General features: G+C 67.5%; 1 protein-coding gene across 2 annotated transcripts; it reads right to left on the minus strand.

The window, feature by feature from the left end:
* Positions 1-2,705: 2,705 nt before the first annotated feature.
* Positions 2,706-24,702, minus strand: MAPKAPK3 (MAPK activated protein kinase 3). 2 transcript variants are annotated; one of them, XM_045579545.1, is made up of 11 exons: positions 24,544-24,702; positions 22,801-23,047; positions 8,499-8,638; positions 8,251-8,315; positions 7,776-7,855; positions 6,612-6,735; positions 5,602-5,677; positions 5,226-5,350; positions 4,756-4,841; positions 4,455-4,535; positions 2,706-3,858 (listed from the first exon to the last, which is right to left on the minus strand). In XM_045579545.1, exons 2-11 carry the CDS (start codon positions 23,005-23,007, stop codon positions 3,709-3,711), a joined length of 1,134 nt encoding a protein of 377 aa, XP_045435501.1. In that variant the 5' UTR covers positions 23,008-23,047; positions 24,544-24,702; the 3' UTR covers positions 2,706-3,708. The 2 variants fall into 2 exon arrangements, with proteins under 2 accessions (XP_045435501.1, XP_036288080.1); XM_036432187.2 differs by lacking the exon at positions 24,544-24,702 and having other exon boundaries at positions 2,707-3,656; positions 3,705-3,858; positions 22,801-23,045.

The raw sequence follows: 24,702 nt of genomic DNA on the forward strand, positions 1-24,702 counted from the left end.
CCCTGCCCAGCTGCTTCTGGTCAGGATACAGAGGCAGAGCCCGGGCAGATCGGCACAGCACGGGGCAGGCACGTGGGCGGCATGGTGATCAAGGCCTTCCACTGACCCCCTCTCCCCATCTCCACCGCAGCCCTGCCCACCTTGGGAGGATTACTCCCATTTAAGAGGCAAGAAAACTGAGGCCCAGAGAAGTGTTTGATATGCCCGAGACCACAGAACATCCCCACCGTCTGTCACCTACCCCTGACTCGTCAGTGTCTTGTTCTACTGTTGGGGAACCTCAAAAAGCAGAGCGGCCCCCCCAGACCCTTCCGTGCCAGGGCGGAGGGTTTGAGCACCGGCCCTGACACAGAAGGGTCTGGGGTTCAATCCCCGGCCCAGGGCACTATCTGGGTTGCAGTTCACACCCTGCCCCCAGCCAGGGCACCGGCAGGCGGCCATGTGTCCACGGTTCTCTCCCTGTCTCTCTGGAAGCAATGGAAACGCTCTCCGGCGAGGATGACACCCACGGCTTCCTGTAAAGCCGAGCTCAGGTCTCCGGCTCTAAACAGAGTACCCCACAGGCAGGGCGGGCGGGGGGCTTCCAGGCCCTTCCCTGCCTCTGGCCTCGGCCCACGGGTGGCCACGCAGGCTGCCCAGAGGACAAAGGGAAGAACGTCACGGCTGGTGCGGGCAGCTGCGAGGACGGACTGGGGGTGCAACGGGCTCAGCAGCCAGGTCCGGAGGCGGCTGCCCGGGCTGCGCCCTCTCCCTGTGCGAGAGCGAGCTTCGGGCTCCCCTGGAACCTCGAGGCCCCCAGGTTCGAGACAGAGCCCTCTGCCATTGGCCGGTCAGGGAGCATCCTGGGGAGAAACCTCTCACACACACATGCACACACACACACGCTCCCACACATGCACATGTGTGAAGACACCTCGTGGCTTTATTGGAAGCTCCCAGGGAGGTGACCTGGAGCCCTCGCCAACGCCTGCGTCTGCACAGGCAGAGGCGAGCGTGTGGCCACTTGGCTGCTCAGCTGCCGGGTCCCAGCCGACCCTCAGGGAGCGGCCCCCACTTCCCAGGCAGCCTTGGTCCGTGGCTCCCATGCTGCCACCTGCACCCAGTACGGGGCCCCGGGCACAGGGGGTGCTCCGGAGGTAGCCGAGGGGAGGAGCCTGTGCCTATGGGGCTCTGTGACTAGACAGGCCCCACGTGGGCCGGCTTTGCAGCGGCCCATCATTTCACTGGACAGAGGACTGACGAGAGGGTCTGAACCACAGCCCCTGTGAGACCGCGTTCCCCCGGGGAGCCCGGCTCCCTTCAGAAGCCGAGGTCCAGGAAGCCCCCGATGCTGCTGTGGAGAGCGGCCTGTGGGAGGGAGCCCCGCGGGTGGAGGGAGCCTGGTTTTCCGCGTGGGAGGCCCCGGAGGCAAATCTGGGGCTGATCGATTTTCCCTCGAGCAACGCCCAGCACTTCGTCTCTCCTGCCGGCTCAGGCTGCTGGGGCGGGAATGGGGGCTGGGCCTGAGCCTGTGCCAGGCACCCTCCGTCCTGCTCAGGCAGCACGGCCGGAGCCCGCAGGGGACTCCCGGGTGGGCACTGGCATCCCACCACACCGCGGAGGAAACTGAGGCAGGAACTCTGGAGGACGCGTGCAAGGTCGCCAGGCAGGAAGCAGAGCCCAACTCGGGACTGGGAGCCTGTCCCTGCCCCCCAGCACCTCCTCACTGCCCAACACCTCAGGGAGGGGGGGAGGGCGAGTGCTGGGGAGCCCGTGAGCCCCCCAAATCTGGGAGGTCTCAGGATAGGAGCAGGGCGGGGGGGGAGGGGGATATGCCACTGTCAGGGCCCCCCTGAGGCTGCCCACGGGGCCCCGGAGGGCGGAGGGTGCTTGGCTGCTGGCGTTGTCAAGAGGCAGTCTCCTGCGTCCGACCCCTCCCCTCCCCAGCCTCCCCGCTGCCGAAGGAAATCTGGCAGCTTCTGAAAATAGCTCAGCACCGCAGCAGGCACGGTGCCTGCCCTTCAGCAGGCTGGCACACAGCTGGGGGCGGCCGCTGTGGGCAGGCACTGGCGCGCAGGCCCGGGGGTGGGTGTCACACACACAGCGCACAGGGCACCGAGCGGGGGTGGGGGGCGGCTGCCAGCCCTCCTCTCTCCTGACCTTCCCGCGCCCGGGGCCCCGGCGGCCTCCAGCCAGACAGCACGCTCCCCGGGCCCCGGACACCCTCTGCCTCGGGGGTCAAGTCCCTGTGGGTGCGAGTGGCTGCCCTCCGCCGCTTTCGTCCACTCATACAGACAGAGAGAAGCCCGGGAGCCAGGGGAAACGCCAGGCGTGTTTATTCACAGGACCCCCAGCGGAGTCTTCCCACGTGACGTGACGTGACGTGCGTGGCCCAGGGCTCCCCAGCCAGGAAAGGGGGTGGAGCAGGGACCGGGCTGGGGGTCAGGCACTTGGCAGACCAGGCCGGGGGCACGGGCGCTGGGTGAGCCTGGAGGAATGCTCGTACTCCGACCTGGGCCAGGGCCAGACGTTCGAAGCATCCCTCGGCAGCCTCCCGCCGCCCCGGGTCCGATGTGGGTAAAGAGAGGCCCCTGAGCCCTGGCCAGTTTGGCTCAGTGGATAGAGCACTGGCCGGAGGACGAAAGGGTTGTGGGTTCAATTCTGATCGAGGGCATGTACCTCGGTGGCAGGCTCTGTCCCTGCCCTGGTTGGGGTACGTGGGGAAGGCAACCCATCGATGTGTCTCTCTCACAACGATGTTTCTTTCTCTCCCCCTGCCCCTCCCTTCCACTCTCTAGGAAAGAGAGAGAGAGAGAGAGAGAGGGAGGGAGGGAGATCCCTGGTGAACAGGGAGCCCCCTGGCCCCGCCCGCAGCCGTCCACTCCCAGGGCAGTGCCGAGCTGCCAGGCGGCCGGACGAGCCATCCCGGGAGAGGCTCCGGCCTGGGACCCGGAGCAGGTGGGAGCAGAGGCTGCCTCTGTCACAGTGACAGTTTCCGAAGTAGAAAAGCATTAAAAACACCTCCCGCCTCTGCTGAGAGGAGAGGCGGCTCCCTGGGGAGGGATAACGGGAGGGCTGGGCCAGGGCCTGGGGAGAAAGAGCCCCAGGGCCCTGTGGGATGAGAATGCAACCACCCCGGGCAGGAGGGGCGGGGGGGCAGGCTGGCTGAGCCCGCGGCCTCGGGGAGACCACGAGGCTGAGAGTGAGGGCAGGCCATGGGAGAGACAGCCTCCCGGGAAGCAAAGGCACACAGACCCCAACTGCCCCTTCTCCCTCCCTGGCTCGCTCGCTCACTCACTCACTTGGCATTCCCAGACAGCAACTGGCTCCCTGGTCACCATGGCAACCAATGGCCAGCTGCCTTTCCCAAGGCCAGGCCCATCTGCCCACCCCGCAGGCGGGCATTTTCATAGGAGGGAAGCCCAGCCACGACTCCCCGTGGCCCAGAAGTCTAAGGCCACGGCCAGGGCAGGGTACCCGGGCGAAGGCACTGCAGCGGCCCCAGGCACGGCCCCTCAGACCGGCACCGGCACTGGGGCGCTGAGGGAGGGGTGGGGCCACGGTCCCCCATCCCGAAGTTCCACGTGACAAATTAAAATACAACAAAATAGTCCTTGTGTTTAAAAAAATGACCTGGGCCTCAGCCCCTGCTGTCCGGCCCGCAGCTCTGAGGCCGGCCGCTCCGAGGCCAGCTGCTCCCAGGCCGGCCGCTCCGAGGCGAGGCCGGAGCTACTGGTTGTTGCAGCCCTGCGCGCCCGAGGAGCCCGCCTGCTTCTTCCTCCGCTTGTTCAGGAGCCGGTTGTTGGAGGTCTTCAGGTCCTTGATCTTCACCTGGTCGTAGTCCACGCGCATGGTGGCCAGGGCACTGGTCATCTCCTCCTGGGGGCGGGCGTCAGGATGAGCCGGCCGCAGAGGCCAGCCCCTCCCGCCGGGCAGCCCCTTCGTAAGGTCAGAGACGGCGATGCCCGCCTCTGCTGCCCCAGGACCCCCTGTGCGCCCGGCACCGGGCCTGTCCACGCGCATCCCACGGTCCTCCCCACCGTCCTCTGGAGTGGGCGCGATGCTGACCCCCGGAGGCCCACACCGGGAAAGCGGGACTGGGACCCGGACCAGGGTCCGGGACGGGACCACGCGGCCTGTGGGGCACCGCCTCACACACACGCAGGGCGCTGGGGCCTGAGGATGGTGCCCGGGGCGTCTGGGGGTTCTGAGCTGCTGCCCCATATGCGCCAGCCTGGCCTCTGCTGCGTCTAAAACCAGGCTGGGCACCCTCCCAGGGGTGCGGCTCACAAGACGGCAGCCAGAGCCCGCAGGTGAGGGAGTGAGCAGTGCAGCGCCATGTGCCCTGGAGGGACCTCTGGCTCAGTCCCAGGCACCAGGCCGGGGCCGAAGACCCAGACCCTGAGTAGCCATCAGCCTGGGTCCCGTTTCCCAAAACCCTGGGACCCGCAGGGAGACAGGCCGCACCCACCCACCTTGACTTCGTCCCAGTGGTCCCTGTCCTCCTGCAGCACGCGGGCCGTGTGCAACGGCGTCTGCGGCACCACCGTGGATTGCTGCAAGGCCCCCGCCCGTGGGTGAGAGCCTGCGGGCACCTGCGCGGCCCCTCACCGGCTCCCCCGGCCCTCCTCCCGGGCGCAGGCGGGGAAACCCAGGCTCAGGGAGCTGAAGGAGCCTGGCAGGGGCAGCGGCCAGGGGAGGCCGAAGGTGGGGTGCTGCCACACGTATGTGGCCCACACCGAGGCGTCCCGAGCCCCCGCCCCCCACGGCGCTCACGTTGATCCAGGGGTGGTTCATGAACTGCGTGATGGTCAGGCGCTCCGTGGGGTCCGTCTTCAGCAGGAGGCGGATCAGCTGCTTGGCTAGGAACAGGCGGGGAGGGGAGGGCACAGAGTTCCTGGGAGCCAGCCCCCCATCGCGCCCCAGACACCACAGCTTCCAAGTTCCTGACCCCTGCTGCCAGCCTGTCGGGTCTGGGGCCATCCGCTGAGCAGCAGTGGGAGATGGATAGAGGCGGGCCGGGCCGGGGGAAAACGGGGCCGGGCACGGGCCTTAGAGGGAGTCTGAAGGAGGCAAATGCTGAGCCTGTCTGACAGAGAGAGAAGCCCGAGCTCAAAAAAGCCAGTGACCTGCCTGGGGTGCCCAGCGGGCAGGGGGGGAGCCAGCCCTTGAGCACAGGGGGGTCTGACCCCCGAGGGGTGTCCAGGCTGAAGACGGAGGGCCCGGGGGGGCGGGGGCTCACTCACCGTCCTCGGACACCTCCGACCACTCGGGGTTGGGGAAGCCGTACTGGCCCAGGCGGATCCTGCGCTTCATGCCCGGCGAGATGGCCTGGCCCGTGTTGGAGTAGAAGGGCGGGAAGCCGCACAGGCTGTGGAGGGCGCGGGGCGTTGGCACCAGCGGGGGCAGTGCCAGGGCAGACCTTTCTCCTCCCCCGGGTCCTAACTGGGAGACAGGCAGCCAGACGCCATGGCAACAGTGCCAGCCCTCTGTCCCCCCTCGCCCCCTACCCGGGGAGTTTCCCAGGACCACCATCTGCCCATGGAGCAGACAGGCCTCAGGGGAGGGCAGCTGTGGTTCTGGGGTGCACAGGGTGCAGGAGGCGGACACGGCTGTACTCACAGGATGTACATGATGACACCCAGGGACCACATGTCACATGACTTGTCATACTTCTCCGGACCCAGGACCTCAGGAGCTGCAGGGCGGAGGGCAGAGGGCACGGGAGGTCTCAGCCCCGAGGGTCCGGAGCCCAGGCAGGAGCCTGACGCCCGGGCGAGGGGGGGGCAGGAGCCATGCGAGGGAGCGGGGCTGCGCAGACTGGCGTCTGGCACCGTCTGGGAAGGCAGCATGTGTGTGAAGTCGGGGGAGGCAACGCAGCTCCCCGAGGAAGTAAACCCGCATCCTGGCTGGGCTGGAGGGAGGAAGCCTTCAGCGCCTTCAGGCCGGCTCAGGCATGGTGGGCGGGCAGAGGAGAGAAAGGCCGGCCCAGGGCTCGGCGAGATCCCGTCACAGGTGCCCCCAGATGCCCTGTGTCCCTGCCTCCCTGGACACACAGGGCAGGGAGGGGTGGGCAGGGCTCCGGACCCCCCTGTCCGCTTGGCCACCGTCCATGGGCCTCGGTCTTCCCATCAGGGCAATGGATGAGAGCCCAGAGGTGTAAGTTAAAAGCCTGCCAAGCAGGTCCTGACACACGGGTCCAGCCATCTCCGCCCCTCACAGCTCTCGGAGGCTCCGGAGGGAGAGGAGCCCTCGGCGAAGGCGGCTTCACCCACGCCCAGAGGGCACCTGTAACAGGGACGGCGAGCTGCGGGCTGCCCGCTCACAGGGAGCCGGGAACTTTCGGGAAGGGGAGCGGGGAGAGAACACCGCGGCACCAGGCTCTGCCGGCCCAGCAGCCTTCACCGCGTGTCTATTTAGAGCTGCCGTGATGTCATCCGGCTCAGGCTGCAGCCAGAATTTTCCTGGATCTATTTTCAAAAGCAGAAGCTGAAGTTCGGGAGGCTATTTCTGCAGCCTCCGGCCCCCCGCCTCCCTGCCTCCGGGCACACGGATCGCCCTCCCTCGCTCCCGGGCGTTAACCCTTGGGCTTCTGCAGCCCCCGGCGCCCCACGCCACGCCCGAGGACTCACCCACGTAGTAGGGAGTGTAGCAGGGTGTCTGCAGGGCATTCTGGGTGGTCTCCTTGGCAAAGCCGAAGTCGGTGAGCTTGAGCACCGCGTCCTTCTCCTTGGACGTGTAGAGCAGGTTTTCGGGCTGGGCGGGCCGGGAGACAGGGGCTGGAGCGAGGCACCAGGCGGGGACGGAGCCTCAAGGTGCCCTCTCGCCAGACTGCCTCCCCTCTCGCCCCGGCTGGTGCCGGAGCAGCCAGGCCCAGGCCCAGGAGGAGAGGAGGAGGGTGTGGGGCGCTTACTGCCTCCCCTCTCGCCCCGGCTGGTGCCGGAGCAGCCAGGCCCAGGCCCAGGAGGAGGGGGTGGGGGGGCGAAGTGCCAGAGCAGAGCCAGGGAAAGCTCTTCCTCGGGTTCGAGTGAGCCGATCTGACCTTGGATGGGGAAGCAGGTTTTGTCTACACCAGGGAACCTCCGGGGGAAGGTTTTCCCCCGCTGCTGGGAGAGGGGGAAGGAAGCTGGGGCCAAAGCAGGGCTTCAGAAGGTGAGTCTGCGGTGGCTGCGGGTGGACCCGGAACCCAAGGAGAACTGTAGGGGGTGGCAGGACCGGCCGGAGGAGGCCCGGAACCAGCAGCGGGGCCACAGCTGGCCCGCAGCTCGCTGGCCCGGGGAGGAAGCAGGACTCCGGAGGCCAAGCTCCGGGCCTGGGCAGGCACGTGCGGGGGCCTCGGTGTGCCTCCCATCGGCCTGACTGTGACCTCTAAGGCCCAGTCCTGCTGGCGAGGGAGGTGGGAGGGGCCGGGGTGGGGGAAGCCGTCCTCGGAAAGAGCAAGCAGCACTGGCAACCGGACCCACGTGGCCCCTTCCTCCTTGCCGCCCAGCGATTGCCTCTTTCCCGCCAAAGGCTGGCGTAAGAGGGCGCGGCCTGGAGGCTGTCTCCTCAGGAAGCCCCCATGGGGCCAGGCAGCCTTGCCCGGACCCGCACAGGCTGCAGGGTGAAGGCAGCAAGGAGACCCGCATGGCTGCAGCCACGTGAGTGAGCTGGAGCCGGGGAGAAGAGACAGGAGCCCAGCCTGGGCCGGGAGCAGAGCCTTGAAGGATGGGCCTGCACACACTGGGTGCTGGGAGCCACTGGGGGGGTGACTCTCACGTCTCCCCTGGCCCCCCGACCTGGGCCCTGGCCCTCACCTTGACGTCACGGTGGGCGATGTTGTGGCTGTGCAGGAACTGGATGGCGGTGCCGATGTCACGCATAATCTCCGCAGCTTCTGCAGACACGGGAGAGCGAGCGGTGCTGGTCAGAGGCCAGGCAGCCTGCACCCCAGAACCCCATCCCATACACCTGCCCAGTCACCCTCGTTTCCTCGGGGGCTGCCTTAGCCCTCGCTCCTCAGGCCTGGGCTTCCTCTCCCCAGCTCAGCGGCTGGGCGGTACCAGGAGCTCTGAGGCCTCCACCCCAGGCCACGGAGAGCCCATGCTCCTGGGACTCGTGGGGCGGGACACCGTCTCACCCTCTTGTTCAGCTGGGGAGACTGAGGCACAGAGAGGAGCAGGGCCTTGTCCAGCATCACACGGCAACGCTGTGTGATCCCTCTCAGTCCGAACCCTGCACCCCTCCCTCCCCGTCCCTCCCTCCTGCCCTGAGACCCGGCCCTGCCGTCACCTCTCTCGGTGAAAGCCTGGTCCCCTCGCTCCTGGATCCTGCTGAACAGCTCGCCGCCCTCCATGCTGGAAGAGAGGGGACTGAGCGGCTGTCCCCGGCCAGGCTCAGGCCCTCTGCCCTCCCCGGGGGCAATCCCGGCAGCGCCCTGGGCCTCGGGCAGCCTGGAGCGAGTGGCTGCCAGCTTGAGGGGGTGGAAGCGAACTCTCAGAAGGAGGGGCGGGCGGTGAGCTCAGACCCTCCGGGCGTACCACTCCATGATGATGAGCAGGCAGCGCTTGCTGCGGTGCATGTTCTCGTACACGTCCAGGATGCGCACGATGTGGGGGCCGCCCGACGCCTGCCAGTGCTGCTCCACCTCCTGCCGGGCCTTGGGGCTGTCGTAGAGGACCTGGGGCGGGCGGGGCGGGGGCGGGGGCTCAGGGAGGCCTGGGACCTGCCCGGCGCCCCGCGTACGAGGACAAAGCGAGGACCGGAGGACAGGTCTCGCCGGCATGGGGTCCCGGGGTGAGGTCAGCCCCTCGCAGCGGGGCTGCTGGCCGGGGAGGCCCTGGGGGGGCTGCCGGTGAAGTGGAAGTGAACGGGCTGGACGTCCAGCGGCATCGGCTGTGGGGCCCAGGCCAGGGCCGCACCCGGGACGGCCCAGGGTTGTGGACCCAGAAAGAGAGCCTGGGGGGCAGAGAGGGCCCTAGTTGAGGGAGGTGACGGCCTGGAGGGGTGCAGTCCGGGTTTGGGGCTAAATTTCTCCTATGACTCAGCGTGGCCTCAGGCAAACTCTCCCAGCTCCAAGCCGCAGCCCACAGCCCAGTGGCAGAGCCATCCCCACAGGATGCGTCACGCACGGCAGGGGGCGGGTGGCAGCGCAGGGATCCTCGCTCACTCAGGCTCGCTCAGCCTGGGCGACGGCCTAGAAACCAGGACGGCTCGCTCCTGCTGCCGAGCCCCCGCAGAGCCCTCCACGCTGCGCCCGCACAGACCACACCCCGGCTTCTCGCTCATGGTGCCGGAGGCAGAGGCTCGGACACCCGCTCAACACGTCCGCCTGGAAATGGAGTCTGGGGCAGAGGGGGCCCCGGGTGAGGGAGGTGGGGTTCCAGCCAGAGGATGCGCTTGCGGGTCCCACACGGGCCGCACCCGCCCGAGTCCATGTCTGTGCACACGCACTGCCGCCCTCGCCGTCTCCGGCCGTCAGCTCCCTCCCAGCCCCTGCCTCTGTCCCTCCCACCAGGCCGCAGCAGCCTGAGGGCAGAGGCAGGTCTGCAAAGCTGGGGATCCCAGGCAGGGGCTCCTGACAGAATGAGGGGGATGGGGGTGCGGGAGGGGCTGTGGAGGAGGGGCCTGAGGTCTGGAGGGAGCGGGCACAGGGCTCCCCGAGATGGAGGAGGGCGCAGCTCCCCAGCAAGAAATTAACCATGCCTCCCACCCGCTCAGTGCATATTTAGGGACTCGGTTCCCACACACATTAAAATAGCGCTTCTCTGCCGGGACCGATTTGGCTCAGTGGATAGAGCGTCGGCCTGCAGACTGAAAGGTCCCGGGTTCGATTCCGGTCAAGGGCATGTACCTTGGCTGCGGGCACATCCCCAGTGGGGGGTGTGCAAGAGGCAGCTGGTCGATGTTTCTCTCTCATCGACGTTTCTAACTCTCTGTCCCTCTCAATTCCTCTCTGTGTAAAATCAATAAAATATATTTTTAAAAAATAAAAATAAAAAATAAAATAAAATAGCGCTTCTCTGAGTGCCAGGGCCCCGAGAACAGGCCCAGGAGCAGGGAGACGCTGACCCCAGAAAACATAGAAGCCATCCCCGCCTCTCGGCGGGGCCCCACCCAGGCCCAGGTGCCAAGAGCTGTCCCAGGCAGCTGCCACTCTTAGTCCGACCCTCGTGCTGTCCCTGGAGAGTGGCCCCAAACCTCCTGAGCCTCAGCTTTCTCCCCTTCCTCCCCCATAGCCAGGGACTTCTCTTCTAGGCATCCACCGACGCCACCTCCTCCGGGAAGCCCTCCCTGACTACACCGTCTACGAGGGTCTAAGGGCCCCTCGTTCCCTCCCCACCCTTTACTTTTCCTCCTTTCTGTACCTTGTTTACCGAAGTAAACACACCGATTCCAAGAGCCCAGCTCTATGAGGCTTTCTGTTGTTCTTTTTATTGCCAGCTCAGTGAATTCTGACACTTGCACACACCCCTGGAAGCCACACCCCCATCGGGACAGAAAACATTTCCAGCTCTCGGGAAGCGCCCCCGCGTCCCCTTTTACCTCCCTCCTGCGTAGCACTGGCTCACAACCTACAATTAGCTGTGCCTTTTGATAACCCTAATCACACTCACACACACACACACAGACACACACACAGACACACACACACATTGCACTTTCAACATGCCTGGCTCTGCTCGGAGCCTTTATAAACGCTGGGAAGCTGGATAGCCGAGTCCCCCGCCCCTCCCCACACACCGGACGGTGGGCCCGGCCAAGGACGGGGGCAGAGGGCCCACGCCCTCCAGCATCGCCTCAGAGCTGGCCACGCCCCACGCCTCTCCCCACCCAGGACCGAGGCGCCTGCATTCTCCGGGGCAGGAGCTGGGCCAAGAGCGGCGGCATCTGCCGCTGGAAAAGCTACCTGCCGCTTACACACGCGCTCCTGTGTCTCCCGGGAACGCGGGTGCCCCCTGTGCGGCCAGCGGGCGGGACCAGCCCAACGCACGGAGGAGGAGAGAGGCCCAGGGGTGAGTCCTGGTGGGGCTGCAGGTCGGCCCCTCCCCCAGAGGCCACGTCAGGGGGGGTGCGCCACGCCAGAGGCTCTCAAGACTCGGGAAACTCGTTCTGAAACACACGTGTGCACAGGCGCACAGGCCTGTGCACGGGCAGGGCGTGTGAGGTGGGGGTGTGCGTGCGTGGGAACACGGGTACAGGCGGGTACAGGCGGTGCGTGCGGGGTGTATGGTGTAGGGACGATGGGGGCGTGAGGGTGTGGGCCTGTGGCTCCAGCCTGTGGTGTTGGCTTCGAGCCCCCAGAGGATGGGGCCCATCCATCTGTCCATTTTATTCACCTAGTATTTCCTCCTTCTCCAAGTGCCCGGCAGAGGACTGGCACAGAGAGGGGCCCAGGAAGGACTGGGGTCTTGCTGTCACTGCCCAACCCGTGACAGAAAGCCCTGCCCACGCAGGTGACCCTCTGCTCAGCCCACTGCTCCCACTGGGGCCCCTTCCCTGAGCCTCTGAGAGCTCGGAGCTGGACGTCTGCAGCCGCCCGGTGAAGACGCAGCCCTGGGACCAGCCCACCGCCTCTCCAGTGCCTCCCAGCCCAGGGCGGGCCACGCAGCCCACAGCCCCCCATGCTCAGTGCCCGCAGCCCATCGCCCGGGGCTGGCTCTCCTCAGATGACAGTGTCACAGGCCTCCATCCGTCACACGCACACACACACACACACCCAGGAGGCCCCGGGCCACCAGCCTGGGTAGGCAGCTCTCCCCGCCCTTCACCTTGGCCTCTGCCGGAACCCCCCCGCCTTCCGGGCAGCAGGTGGCCTCCCATCTCCCACCGGCCAGGCGCCGCCAACTGAAGAAACACGGGTGCTGGGTTTCGTGACACCCACAGCCCGAGGTCCTCCCTATGACAGAGGGAGCTCTGACGCCAGGCACCCAGGCCTCCCTCCCTGCGCGCCCCCGAGTCCCTGCCCGGCCCCGACCGCAGGGCTGCAGGCGTCCGTAACCCACGGCGTGACGGGGCCAGGGAAGACGAGAACGCCGTTCTCTGTGAGCGAAGAGGAGGCGGCGCGCAGCGGAGGCCAGGAGGTTTGCACGCTGAGCCCCCCGGTGGGCTGGGCGGAGAAGGGAACCAGGCCGGTGCTGGCTCTCACCCCCAGGGATGGGAGCTCACTGATGCCCTGAACTCCCGCCAAGACCAGATTCTCAGCCACTTAGCACTGGCTGTTCCGGAGGGACAGGTAGGACAGCCGGCCACGCCTTCAGTGACTGACTGTGCAAAGATACAGCATCAACGGCCACGGCTAAGGTGGGCCTTCATCAGCACCCGGCACCGCGGCCCGGCACACCAGCAGGAGTGCTGATAGCACGACGAGGCCCGTTACTTTCCTGGGCCTCCGGCTCTGTCCTGGGCCTGAGGATGGAGAGGGGAGTGGCAGGAGGGGCTGGCATGGCCCTGACCCTCTCCCCTGCCTGGGGGGGTCTCCTCGGAGCCCCAGCAAGCGCAGGCTCCGCAGTGCACATGCTCAGTGCCGCATGTGCTGGCGGCAGGACCGAACAGGATTTTACAGAAAAATGTGGGCTTTCAGCTCATCTTTTTCCCTGCGGGAGCCTCTGTTCTCTGCAGGGAGGCTGGGGTGAGAACAGCAGTCTGCATCCGCCACACGCTCAGCCACATCTGAGGTCCCTCCGGCTCCCAGCGCCGAGGTCCTCTCCTGGGCCAGGGGCACACTCCCCCTGCCCCAGGCCGGCCAGCGTGACCTCTGCTGGCTGCTCTGTCCACTCAGAGCAGAGGCCTCAGACCCAGGATGGGACAGTATAGACGGACCTCGAGGTCAGGAGTCAGAGCAGGGGTGTCCTTTTTTAAATCCTCACCTGAGGATATGTTTTGATTGATTGATTTTTATTATTTTTATTTATTTTTTGAAAGAGAGGAAAAGGGGAGGGAGTGGAGAGAGAAACATCGATTGCCTCCCGTCCAGACCACACTGGGCACGGAACCTCCAAACTTTTGGTGCCCAGGACGATGTCCCCACCCACGGAGCCGCCGGGCCAGGGCAGGCATGTCCTGTTAAGGCCCCAGTATCTTCCTTATCAGAAGCTGTCCCCCCACCCCCCACCCCCAAGGGCACCAGAGCCACTTGGGGAGCTGCCTGCCAGCGTCAGATCGAACATCTTAGCCACAGCTTCGCATTTAGCGCCTCAGCCGGTGGCATCGCTCCCGAGAGCTCATTTCCCAGCTTTCCCAGCTCATTAGGGCTAATGGGACCTAATGGGACCGAAGGCGCAGCTCGGGGCGTGCTGGCCTCGCTCCATCAGGTCCTGACCGTGTCCTGTGTCCGGCCCCACTGGCCGGCCGCTGACTTCTCCGCCTCCACGGCTCGCCACTCCCTGACCCCTGGTGCCCGGCCCCCGCGGATGCTCAGCCTTCCGGGCAGTGACCGGGCAGTGACTGCCTCTCCCCCTGGTGCCCTGCCAGCGCCCGTGTCCTGAGAAGCCCGGCGTCCTCCTTCCGCTGTGGACACACTGGGACTCTACGCGCTAAGGGGCTTGCCAAGTCACAGCTGAGCAGGGAGAGTCCATACCCACGTGGACCTGGTGGCCCCAGGGCAGTGGGACCCCTTGGCCCCGGGCAGTGGGACTGTCAGCCCCTGGGCAGTGGGGCCCCGCAAACAGCTGCTGGGCTCATTCCCACGTGGAACCGGGCCCTGCGCCCTAGCTCCAGACCAGGTTTGCACTGTGGCCATCACAGCTGCGACGTGCCAGGAACCCAGCCCTGGACCAGCTGGTCACTCACCATCGCCGTCCGCGGATGAGGCCGAGCACAGGGAGGTGTGGGCTTCTCTGGGTCACGGGCCCACACGGCCGCCTGCACGTCCCAGCGTCCCCTGGGGCGGGGGCCCAGCCCTCCCGCCCAGGGAGGCCTGCCATTCCACAGATCCTTCCCGGCGCCCACGCTCACGGGCAGCCCCGCCTGGGCCCGGGCCCAGAGCCGGGCACCTGCTGCCCCCGGTGCCGATGTGGGTCAGGAGGAGTCACTGCCACTCGGATGCCTGACAAGGACACACGCCCTAGGCCAGCGGTCAGCAAACTCATCAGTCATCAGAGCCAAATGTCAACAGGACAACTATTGACATGTCTTCGGAGAGCCACATTTTTTAAACTTAAACTTCTTCTAACGCCACTTCTTCAACACAGACTCGCCCAGGCCGTGGTGTTTTGTGGAAGAGCCACACTCCAGGGGCCAGAGAGCCGCAGGTGGCTCGTGAGCTGCGGTTTGCCGACCACGGCCCGACGGAACTGTCCCGGCTCCTTTCTGTCCAGAGCCAGAGCCTGGTAGAGCAGCAGGATGGGAAAGGGCAGTGCCTCCTGAGGGGACCCAGGGAGAGGAGGCAGTTGGAGGGGGGGGGGGGGATCAGAGCTGCCAGGCCAGGAACCTCCTGACCACCCACCAGAGTCCCGGGAGAGGAGGGAGGGGAGGGGGTGGCCGAGGCTGTTGCACATTCTGAACCTGTCGAGTCTCAGAAACACAGAATCCTCTAATTTGATAAATTTTGGTGTTTACCTCAGTTTACCTACAGCCCACCAGCCACAGACAACCTGGAAACAAAGCCGGAAGTGCCAGGTCTGGGGAGGGGAGGAGGCGGCGGGGTATGCTCCCAGGCGGGGAGGGAGAGGGGCAGCTGCCAGGTCTGGCCTTCCGCCCCCAGCCTTCCCGGGGGGGCCGCCCCGGTGCCCTGGGGCCCCTGCCTGCACACTCAGAGGGTCCAGGTCTATCTTTCCCCTGTAACTTCTATGGGGAAGGGAGGATTTTTCTGTCAAAACCAGCTCCGTGATTGGTGCTATTCCTCCTGCAGCGGCAGGAAACAGGACGCTTCCTCCCAAGACTGCGGGATTTCAGCAAGCACGCGTGTTTTGTTCTCACCTCAGAGGGAACGCCCCCTCTGTGGTTCCTCCTCATAAAGCGCCACAGACTGTGTGTCCACAGGGCACAGAGGGCAGCCCACCCTCCCCAAGGGGGGGGTGTGTCAGGGCAAGGGAGGCCGTGCCCAGTGACCCCGCTGAGGCACCAGTGACACCGGGAGGAGATGTCACCAAGATGGACAAGGAGCCGCCAGTCCCACCTCCTCCCCGCCTCCATCTCTCCCGGTTCCCTCGGCTTCATCCCCGTCCCTGCAGCTCCCCACACAGGCCTGGCTGAGCATAGGCAGCCATGGCCCCACTCAGGCAAGGGGGCGGGATCCCAGCCTCCCCGACCCCCGACCCCTGACCCCTGACCCCTCTCTCCCTGGCGTGTTCAGTCAGAGGGCTCCCTGGCTCCAACGCCCGGCCGCTCCCGGGTGATTTGCCCGGCTTCCCTGGTGACGCCTGGGTCAGGTGGATCGGCTGCTCAGAGCATCATCCTGTACGGTACACCGAAGGGTCACGGGTTTGATTCCCGGGCAGGGCACGTACTCAGGTTGTGGGTTCGATCCCCAGTTGGGGTGCAAGCCTGAGGCAACCGAACCACGTTTCTCTCTCACATTGATGTTTATTGCCCTCTCTTGCCCCCCTCCCTTCCTCTCGCCGTAGAATCAATGGAAAGCATGCCCTCTGGTGAGGATTGAAAAAAAGGAGCCACAGACACGACAGGGGAAGCAGGGAGGGAGGAGGCCCCCGAGGACGCTCCTGCGCGGGAATGGCTGTGTGACCGTCCCCTCGGTCTTCCCAGGGCACGCGCCCTGGCACAGGCCAGCTGACTCCGGGTGAGGCCACGGCGTCCAGCCCGGTCCCTGGCGGAGCCCAGACCCTGCGGGCGGTGCCATGCGGCTGCCCGTCCCCTGGGAACCTCAGGGCGGCCTCCGGGGTGTCCTCTAGCCACTCTCCGTGCTGCCCATCCACTTGCACCCTCAGCTCCAGCAGGGGGCGCGGGGGAGGGGGCACCATGGCGTGCTTCCTGGCACTGCCCGCCAGAAGGGGCCCCGGTCCAGCAGCGCACCAGCCCCTCCTCTGCCAGGTGGTCCGGCTGTGACCAGAGGCCCTGCTCCCGGTCCCTGGCAGAGCCTGCACCCGGGGCGGGGGTGAGGGGGGGAACGGGGATGGCTGAGAGCCACGACCTGGCTGCCAGGCAGGCTGGGGTTCGGGCCCAGCCTGGGCGTGTCCCTGCGAGGTGGCACCCTGCTGAGCAGCTGTCTGCCCGGCCTCGGGCTCTGCACTGTGTCGTGGCGGCGGCGAGGGCCTGATCGATCGGAGACCCTGTGGTGCCGTGGTCAGCAGGTGCTCGCCCCAGCCCCCCGCCTGTCCTCCGCCCCCGGGGCACACGCAGAGCCACCAGCCCCAGGCCGCACCCCGGGGAAGGGGCTGGCTGTGCGGGGGCTTCTGCAGAACAAGCCGTGTGTCCCACCGGAGCCCGCCTGGCCTTTGTCCCCTAAAACCAGCCTCTGAGCCCCGCTGGGGTGAGGGGTCAGTGCGGGGTGCAGGCTCAGTCAGCGGCTCCGGGTGCGGGCCAGGCAGTGCGGGCCAGTGTGCGCCCCGAGCCCCTCGGGAGGGGGGGCCGGCTACACGGCACCTCTCAGCCTCCCGGCCCCTCCCCAGGCGGCTCCCGCTCCGAGGCCCGGCTCCGGCCGCGGAGCCGTAGAGAGCCGGCAGCAGGGCCGCGGGAGGCTGACTTCCCACGCCCGGCAGGGACACCTCCGGTCACACACTTGGCCCAAACGCTCCTGACTCCGCGGCTCCGGCTGCCCAGGCCCAGCACCTCGCCAAGGCCAGCAGCAGGAGGGCACGCCGGGAGAGGCATGGGCACAGCCAGGCGCTCCTCCTTCCTGTCCCGCACCCCCTCCCCGGGCCCAGGAGGACCCCGGCCCCGGGCTGCAGAGAAGAGGCCCCGCCAGCCGGGAGCCGGGAGGCTCAGTGAGAGCAGCGGAGCCCGGCGGGTGGGGGAGACAGACGGGGCGCCAGCAGGAGGAACAGAGCGGAGAGAAGAAATGGGAGGGACAGGAGGCAGAAGACAGAAAGAGCCACAGAGGCAGCAGCAGGGACAAAGCCCTGGTCGTCCAAAGATAACGGAAACCTTACTCCAAGCCTGCAAGGCGCCCATGACCACTGTCCTCGCATCGCAGGCCCGCCCAGCGCTGGGAGGCCTCCCGCCCCCCGACAGCTGCCTCCGCCCGCCTCAGCCGGCACCTCGGTTCCCACCAGCAGGTCTCAGCCCCGCCAGGCCCCCCGCCACTCAGTCCACGGGGCGGGCGGGCGGGGAGCCGGGCTGTGAGCTCCTCCCACCCCCTTTCCCCCAGGGGCTGGCCTCCCAGGTTCAGAGTGAAGACAAGCAAGTCCTCAGAAAGGCCGGTGCTGCCGAAACCGGTGTGGCTCAGTGGATAGAGCGTCGGTCTGTGGACTGAAAGGTCCCAGGTTCGATTCCGGTCAAGGGCATGTACATTGGTTGCGGGCACATCCCCAGTGGGGGGTGTGCAAGAGGCAGCTGGTGGATGTTTCTCATCGATGTTTCTAGCTCTCTATCTCCCTTCCTCTCTGTAAGAAAATCAATAAAATAAATTTAAAAATAAATAAATAAAAGAAAGAAAGAAAGAGCCGAAACCGGTTTGGCTCAGTGGATAGAGCGTCCGTCTGCGGACTGAAGGGTCCCAGGTTCGATTCCAGTCAAGGGCATGTGCCTTGGTTGCGGGCACATCCCCAGTGGGGGGTGTGCAGGAGGCAGCTGATTGATGATTCTCTCTCATCAATGTTTCTAACTCTCTATCCCTCTCTCTTCCTCTCTGTAAAAAATCAATAAAATATATTAAAAAGAAAGAAAGGAAGGAAGGAAGGAAGGAAGGAAGGAAGGAAGGAAGGAAGGAAGGAAGGAAAAGGCGGGTGCTGTCTCCACCCCCATGCGCCCAGGCCACCCCAACCAAGGGCTCTGCCCCAGGAAGCTGCTCTCCCGGCAGGATCGCGGGAGCCTCACCCCAGGGCTGGCTGCACACAAAGGCGGGTTTGCAGACGATCCGGGAACTGTCCCCACCGCGGTCGCTCGGGGAGAGAGTGCAGGAGGGTTTCAAGCCCCCAGCCTGCTCCTCCCGCACCCCGGCCGCCCTCCCGTGGGCTCGTGCAGGGTCTCCACCTGACGGGGCGAGGGAGGCAGAGCCGAGCGCCCCAGGGAGGAGCTGGCAGCCGGGGTCTCGCTGCCCCGGCCCCGCAGACCCGGACGCGCAGGGCTCGGCGCACACCACGGCCAGGGGTGCGGGGCACCTCACCCGGGTCTTCCCGGGCATCGCCTTCGGGGCCGCCAGCCAGTGGCCAGGCTGCGCCCCGAGGAAGCTGGGGGGCTCAGAGCAAGGAGCCCCACGGCGGCCCCGTGCAGGGGTCTCCCACGGCGATGCCCACGGGGAGGAACGGCTTCCCGGGCAAACCCGGGCGGGCATCCCTCTGCCGCCGTGCAGGCTGGGGCCGCCCGCACAGCCGGAGCTGGACACCCCCGGCGGCCTCCACCTGCGATGCTGCGAGAAGAGGGAGCCCCCTCCCCCGACAGAGGCCTGGGGACGGGTGAGGGGTGAACCTGAGGGACAGCCCCCCCCCCGACCTTTTGGCCTCGTCCTGCAAGCCCACCACAACGGCCTCTTGCACAAAGCCCTTCTTCCAGCAGCCCCGCCGAGAGCAGCCACATCCTGCCGGACAGGCCTGCCGGGGGGAAGTGGCACCCACAGCGGGCACGGAGCTGTCACGCCAGGCAGGCGGTCAACACCCTGCCATGCCCTTCTCAGGCCAGAGACCTGGACGCGAGCAGGCAGGCTCCTCCCGAGGCCCCCGCCGGCCCCGCCTGCGGACCACACGGCGTGGCTGACCCAGCGCCGTTCTCAGGCGGCCCCGCAGCCACCCGTCCCCGCGCACGGACCCTGCGGGGTCACCACCGTCCAGCCGCCCCCGAGTCCTGTGTCGGGAGGAGAGGTCGGCAAACGGGGCACAGGGGGCCGGCCGGGGCTGCCGAGGGCCGTGGAGGGCGGCGCCAGGCCACTCCCAGGAGCCCCTCCCGTCGCCCCAGGTCTGCACCAGGCACACGGAGGTGACCTCGGGGCTAACCTCCAGCCCTGCCCCTCACCAGCTGTGGCCCTCGGGCAAGGCGCTCACCCCTCTGAGCCCCAGTGCCCCATCCACAAAACGGGATGGCAGCAGTGAGGTGAGCCAGCACGTGTGTGTCATGCATGGAACGCGGGGCCTGCCCGACAGAACGCTCTGGAAACTGCCAGCTGTCGGTGAGAATCCCGGAGTCCACACCGCCGAAGCCTCGAGCCTGGAGCGCCGGCACCGGCTCCTGACGGAAGACCAGCCGGGAGCCGGGCGGGCAGCTCCTCAGGCCGTGGGCATGGCCCGCTGGGCAGGCGCACAGCATCTCCCCACCCTCCCGCCCGCCGGAAATGCCATGGCTGCGTGGCTCAGGGTCTGAGGCCTCCGAGGAGCCCCAGGGGAAAGAGCAACGTGCCAGGCAGCCAGCCAGCAGGCTCCGCCAGCGAGGCAGCACCGGGCCCTACACCCTTCCCTCCCAGGAGAGGGGCCTGGGGAGAGGCTCAGGGCGGCGACCACTGGGCCGCCAGCCCCTCGTCCACTTCCTGATAAGCTGACTCAGTGGCAGGCGCCCCTGCGGAGGCTGACCTGACCGGTCTGGAGAGGTAGGCGAGGGCGTGGCAGCTGCCGAGTGAGCCGGCACCTGGCCCGCTGGCAGCCGCACCCACCCCAAACCCGGCTCCCGCGCCCGCTCCCACAGGCCCGCCACGCCCACGGAGCAATGCGGGGATCTCCGGGGCATGCGCACCCGCGCCCACCACCGCCCTCCTCTCTGACAAAGCCCAGAGAGGAGGGCGCTGGGAGCCCGGGGGGACCTCCAACATGGTCCACAGTGAGGGCAGGGGCCCCGCCCGGCCCAGCGCTGCGGGAGGACTCCCTCTCCTTCCCCGGGAGGAACCTCGGCCTGCCTCGCAAGGCCTTTCTTGCTTTTATTTACCTAAGCGAGCGCCATGGTTACCTCCGCCCGCCAGGAGGCCGAGGACCACAGGGGGCCGGGGAGGAAGTCAGCGCCAGGGGCTTCTGGCCGCTGCAGCAATCCCATCCCAATCAGGCCACACGACTTTCTGGCTGCAGCTCGGGTCCCAGTCTTCACCTCTGTGATTAGGGTGGAGGGGCTGGGTCTCTGAGGTGCCGGGGTAACTGGCGGGGACGGAGCTTCAGGCCCGTGCCCCGTCAGGAGTGACACTCTGAGGTGCCAATCAGCCCATCGGGCCTGGGAAGGGGCACAGTGAGAAGTCAGCAGGAGGTGGTCACTGCGCCCATACTCAGCAGGCAGCCCAGCTCCTGCCCAGGGGACAGCAGCAAGCACCCAGGGTGGCATGGCCAGCAGCGTGAGGGCGCTGGCTGCGGAGGCTGCCCTGGGAGGGGGCCCCTGGGCGACAGCAAGGCCATGGGAGACCAAGCCAGCGGTCAGGGCCGAGGGAAAGGGGAAGAGGCCCCGCTCCCCGGGGGCCCCCGCAGAACAGCAGCAGCCACAGGGGCGGCGACCACAGCTCTTCCTGTTCGGAGCGTGCTGTCAGACGCTGAGCGCTGTCTGCCTTCTCCAGCCACACGGCCGAGAGGAGGGCCTGGAGGGAGGCCGGGGCACCGGCCTGCACCGCCAGGAAGGGCAGCGGCGGCCTGCACGTGTCCGGGCTACGAGGCGAAGACAGGCCAGCCCGGGAGCTGGGATGGAGGTGCGGGGGGGGGGGCAGAAAGTCACGGAGCCCAGGGGCCCACCTCGGCTGACCGGGGCAGCTGGAGAGGGGGCGAGGCAAGGCAGAGAAAGGGCTGAGTCCCTGGGCCCAGCCAGGCCTGCCCAGGTGCTGAGATGCCCAGGCCCTGGCCCTCCGGGGCAGGGGGCAGAGGCAAATGTCAGAGGAAAAGCGCCGCCTCCCTCCTCCAGGTGCGAGCCACCACTCCCCGGACAGGCCCCGCGCGCCAGGGGCTGCGCCAGCCCAGCTTGGGGGGTGTAATGCGAGCCTACCTGGCTGGGTAGGGACTTCCGGGCGTGGCCACTGGTGTGAGGGGGCAAGACCCGGAAGGTGAGGGCCAAACCTCCTCCACGCCCCTCCCCAGGGTCAGCGGGGGGCCAGGTCCTGCGGGGCCTAAGCCCTAAGCCATGGCCTCGCCAGGCTCACCCACACAGCCTAACGGCCCCGCGGGGAGCCGGCCAGCTCCCAGTCTGGAACGGAGAAGGCGCTGGGGCCCCGGTGCAGGAGCCGTGCTCTGGAAGGCGCTGCAGCCAGAAGAGCCCCGCGTCCCTCATCAGACGCAGCACCAAGGGGGCAGGGCCTGGGCCCAGCCTGGTTAACGCTGGTGCTGCCTGCGCCCCCCTCCTTGCAGCCCCCGCTCAGGCCTGCCTCGCTCATGGCACGGGGCCGGTCAGAGCCCAGCCCTGGCTCACAGGGCCGTGGCCTAAGAAGACATTCTCTGGCCTCGGGCAGCCCCTCCCCACCCAGGCTGCACCCCGACTCGAACACGGGTGAAAGGGCTAAGGTGGAGCTGAGAGAGAGGGTGGGCATGCTCCCCTCTCACCCCCGGAGCCCACCCCCCTCAGAAGAGCCGTCTTTCCCCTGAAGGACTCCGAGAACCTGCTGCCTGGGCCTCCAAAGGGCCCCACCCCCATGACCCCACTGCTGGGTCAGCAGGCAGAGGAGCCGTGTCTGAGACCTGGCCTCCCCAGCCCACCCCGGCCTCCTCTGGACCCAGCCTCCTGATCCCCAACACCACCCAGGGTACCGCCCCTCTCTCAGCCCTAGTGCCCCCGGGGAAAGACGCAGGGAGCTGAGCCCAGGCTCCCGCTCGGACGCTGGCAGACCCTGTGCCCTAAGTAAGTGCTGTCGCCTCGCCAGGCCTGCCCGGGGCTCTGTGCCAACGACTCTATGCCCGTCGCCTCCTCCACAGCTCACACCAGCCCGTGTCTCCCCCCTCTTCCCCCAACAGAGGCAGAGACCTGCTGTCAAGACTCCAGAACCTAGTCCAAGGTCACGGAGCTGGCCAATGCAGGCCAGAGGTCAGAGCAGGACCGAGAGCTCAGGCTCAGGGTGGCTCCACCTGTACCCTGGGCAGGTCCTCTGCTGGGCTCTGACCTCCAGGAGCCACGCTCCGTGCCAGGCGCTGCCCATCCAGGCGGCCGAGGCCACAAGCTGCAGTTGACTTAAGTTCTCAGATTCAAGGGATTCGGGGTATGGGGCAGGGTCCGGGCCTAGAACTAAGTGACTTCGGCCAGAACTAGGTGGCTAGGCCAGCCACCCGCACCCCACACAGAACTCGCCCGATGCCACCTCGTCAGGGAGCAGCCTGAGGTGTGCCCTGGCTAGCTGGCTGGCCCGCCCTCTTCCCAGGAGCCGGGCTGGGTCAGGCATGGAGCAGGGCCTGCCTTGTTGCGCACGGGGCCGGTGACTCAGCGGCAGCCGGCAGCAGCCTCCTGCCCGGGTGTGATGGGCATCATCAGCCTTGCCCACCAGGCAGCCTGGGAAGCTCCCGCGGGCCCAGGCAGGCGGGCGGGCGGGCAGGAGACAGTAACGTCCGCCCTCCTCACCCCCCACCTCCGAGCTTTGTGGTTTCTCCGCCTCAGAGCGAAAGTCAGACGCATTCCAACCACAGGAGCAGCTCCTGGAAGAGGGCCCGCTCGGTGGGGGGAATACACAAGCCCAGCCAGCACCCCGGGCCCACAGGCTCTCCACAGGCTCCACCAGGAGCTCCCCCAGGCTGAGCCTCAGTTTCCCACCTCTAAGGCGGGCGGACGGGAGCCTGGCCCCACGGGGAGGGAGGGGAGGGGAGGGGAGGCTGAGGCGGAGGCGCACAGCCCTGCTGCGGGGGCGTCACTGACCTTCAGGGCGCACTTCTGGCCGGTTCGCCGGTGCACGCACCCCAGCACCTGGCCGTTCACGCCCAGGCCCAGCACCTGCTTGGACAGCTGGTAGTCCTCGGTCACGGCGTGCTTCTTGGGCTCCCGCCGCCCCGCCTGGCCGGGGCCGGAGGGTGCGCCCGGCAGGGGCACCGCGCCCCCCTGCGCCTCGCCCGTCTCGCCATCCATGGCCCCCGTGGGGCGCGCAGAGGCGGCCCCGGCCTGGCACCTGCGGAGGAGGGAAGAGCGAGTTTCGCCCAGCCTCCTCCAACACACCCCAGCCTCCTCCAACACACCCCAGCCTCCAACAACACACCCCAGCCTCCTCCAACACACCCCAGCCTCCACCACACCCCAGCCTCCTCCAACACACCCCAGCCTCCACCACACCCCAGCCTCCTCCAACACACCCCAGCCTCCACCACACCCCAGCCTCCTCCAACACACCCCAGCCTCCACCACACCCCAGCCTCCTCCAACACACCCCAGCCTCCACCACACCCCAGCCTCCAACACACCCCAGCCTCCTCCACACCCCAGCCTCCACCACACCCCAGCCTCCTCCACACCCCAGCCTCCACCACACCCCAGCCTCCTCCAACACACCCCAGCCTCCACCACACCCCAGCCTCCTCCAACACACCCCAGCCTCCTCCACCACACCCCAGCCTCCTCCAACACACCCCAGCCTCCTCCAACACCCCAGCCTCCACACACCCCAGCCTCCTCCAACACACCCCAGCCTCCCACACCCACCTCCACCACACCCAGCCTCCTCCAACACACCCCAGCCTCCTCCAACACACCCCAGCCTCCAACACACCCCAGCCTCCTCCAACACACCCCAGCCTCCTCCAACACACCCCAGCCTCCACCACACCCCAGCCTCCACCACACCCCAGCCTCCAACACACCCCAGCCTCCTCCAACACACCCCAGCCTCCACCACACCCCAGCCTCCAACACACCCCAGCCTCCTCCACCACACCCCAGCCTCCACCACACCCCAGCCTCCTCCACCACACCCCAGCCTCCAACACACCCCAGCCTCCAACACACCTCAGCCTCCAACACACCCCAGCCTCCTCCAACACACCCCAGCCTCCAACACATCCCAGCCTCCAACACACCCCAGCCTCCTCCAACACACCCCAGCCTCCTCCAACACACCCCAGCCTCCAACACACCCCAGCCTCCTCCAACACACCCCAGCCTCCAACACACCCCAGCCTCCTCCAACACACCCCAGCCTCCTCCAACACACCCCAGCCTCCAACACACCCCAGCCTCCTCCAACACACCCCAGCCTCCTCCACACCCCAGCCTCCACCACACCCCAGCTTCCTCCAACACACCCCAGCCTCCTCCAACACACCCCAGCCTCCTCCAACACACCCCAGCCTCCTCCAACACACCCCAGCCTCCAACACACCCCAGCCTCCAACACACCCCAGCCTCCTCCAACACACCCCAGCCTCCTCCAACACACCCCAGCCTCCAACACACCGCAGCCGCGGCGCCCCGAGCCGGACGGGGCTGGGGGTGCGGCTGGGGGCGCGCTGGGGACCAACTGCCCAGGGTCGAAGGGACGCGCGGAGGGTCGGGGGTCGCGCCGCCTCCGGGTGACAGCGAAGCCGCCCGGGGCACCTATGGGTGCGCCAGGGGCCGTGGGTCCCGGGAACGGGCGGCGCGGGGGCGCGGGGAGGGCACCTGGCGAGCGCGTACCTGACCGCAGGGCACCGGGCGGCGGCGCGGGCGGCGGGAGCGGGAGCCGACGGCCACGGTCGCGGAGCCGCGAGTCTGGCCGCCCGCGGCCCACGTGACCGCCCCCCGCCCCGCGCCGACAACCGGAGGCCGGGCCTGGTCAGCCTTAAAGGGCCAGGC

Source organism: Pipistrellus kuhlii, unplaced genomic scaffold (assembly GCF_014108245.1).
Source record: "Pipistrellus kuhlii isolate mPipKuh1 unplaced genomic scaffold, mPipKuh1.p scaffold_m20_p_11, whole genome shotgun sequence".
Lineage (NCBI taxonomy): Eukaryota > Metazoa > Chordata > Mammalia > Chiroptera > Vespertilionidae > Pipistrellus > Pipistrellus kuhlii.

Excerpts from the sequence above, each read along its gene's own strand:
- MAPKAPK3 (XM_045579545.1), bottom strand. The coding sequence starts at position 23,007 with ATGGATGGCGAGACGGGCGAGGCGCAGGGGGGCGCGGTGCCCCTGCCG. Across the intron at positions 5,351-5,601 it reads GGTGTCATCATGTACATCCT|CCTGTGCGGCTTCCCGCCCT; the intron begins GTGAGTACAGCC and ends CGCCCTCCACAG. Across the intron at positions 4,536-4,755 it reads TGAACCACCCCTGGATCAAC|CAATCCACGGTGGTGCCGCA; the intron begins GTGAGCGCCGTG and ends GGGGCCTTGCAG.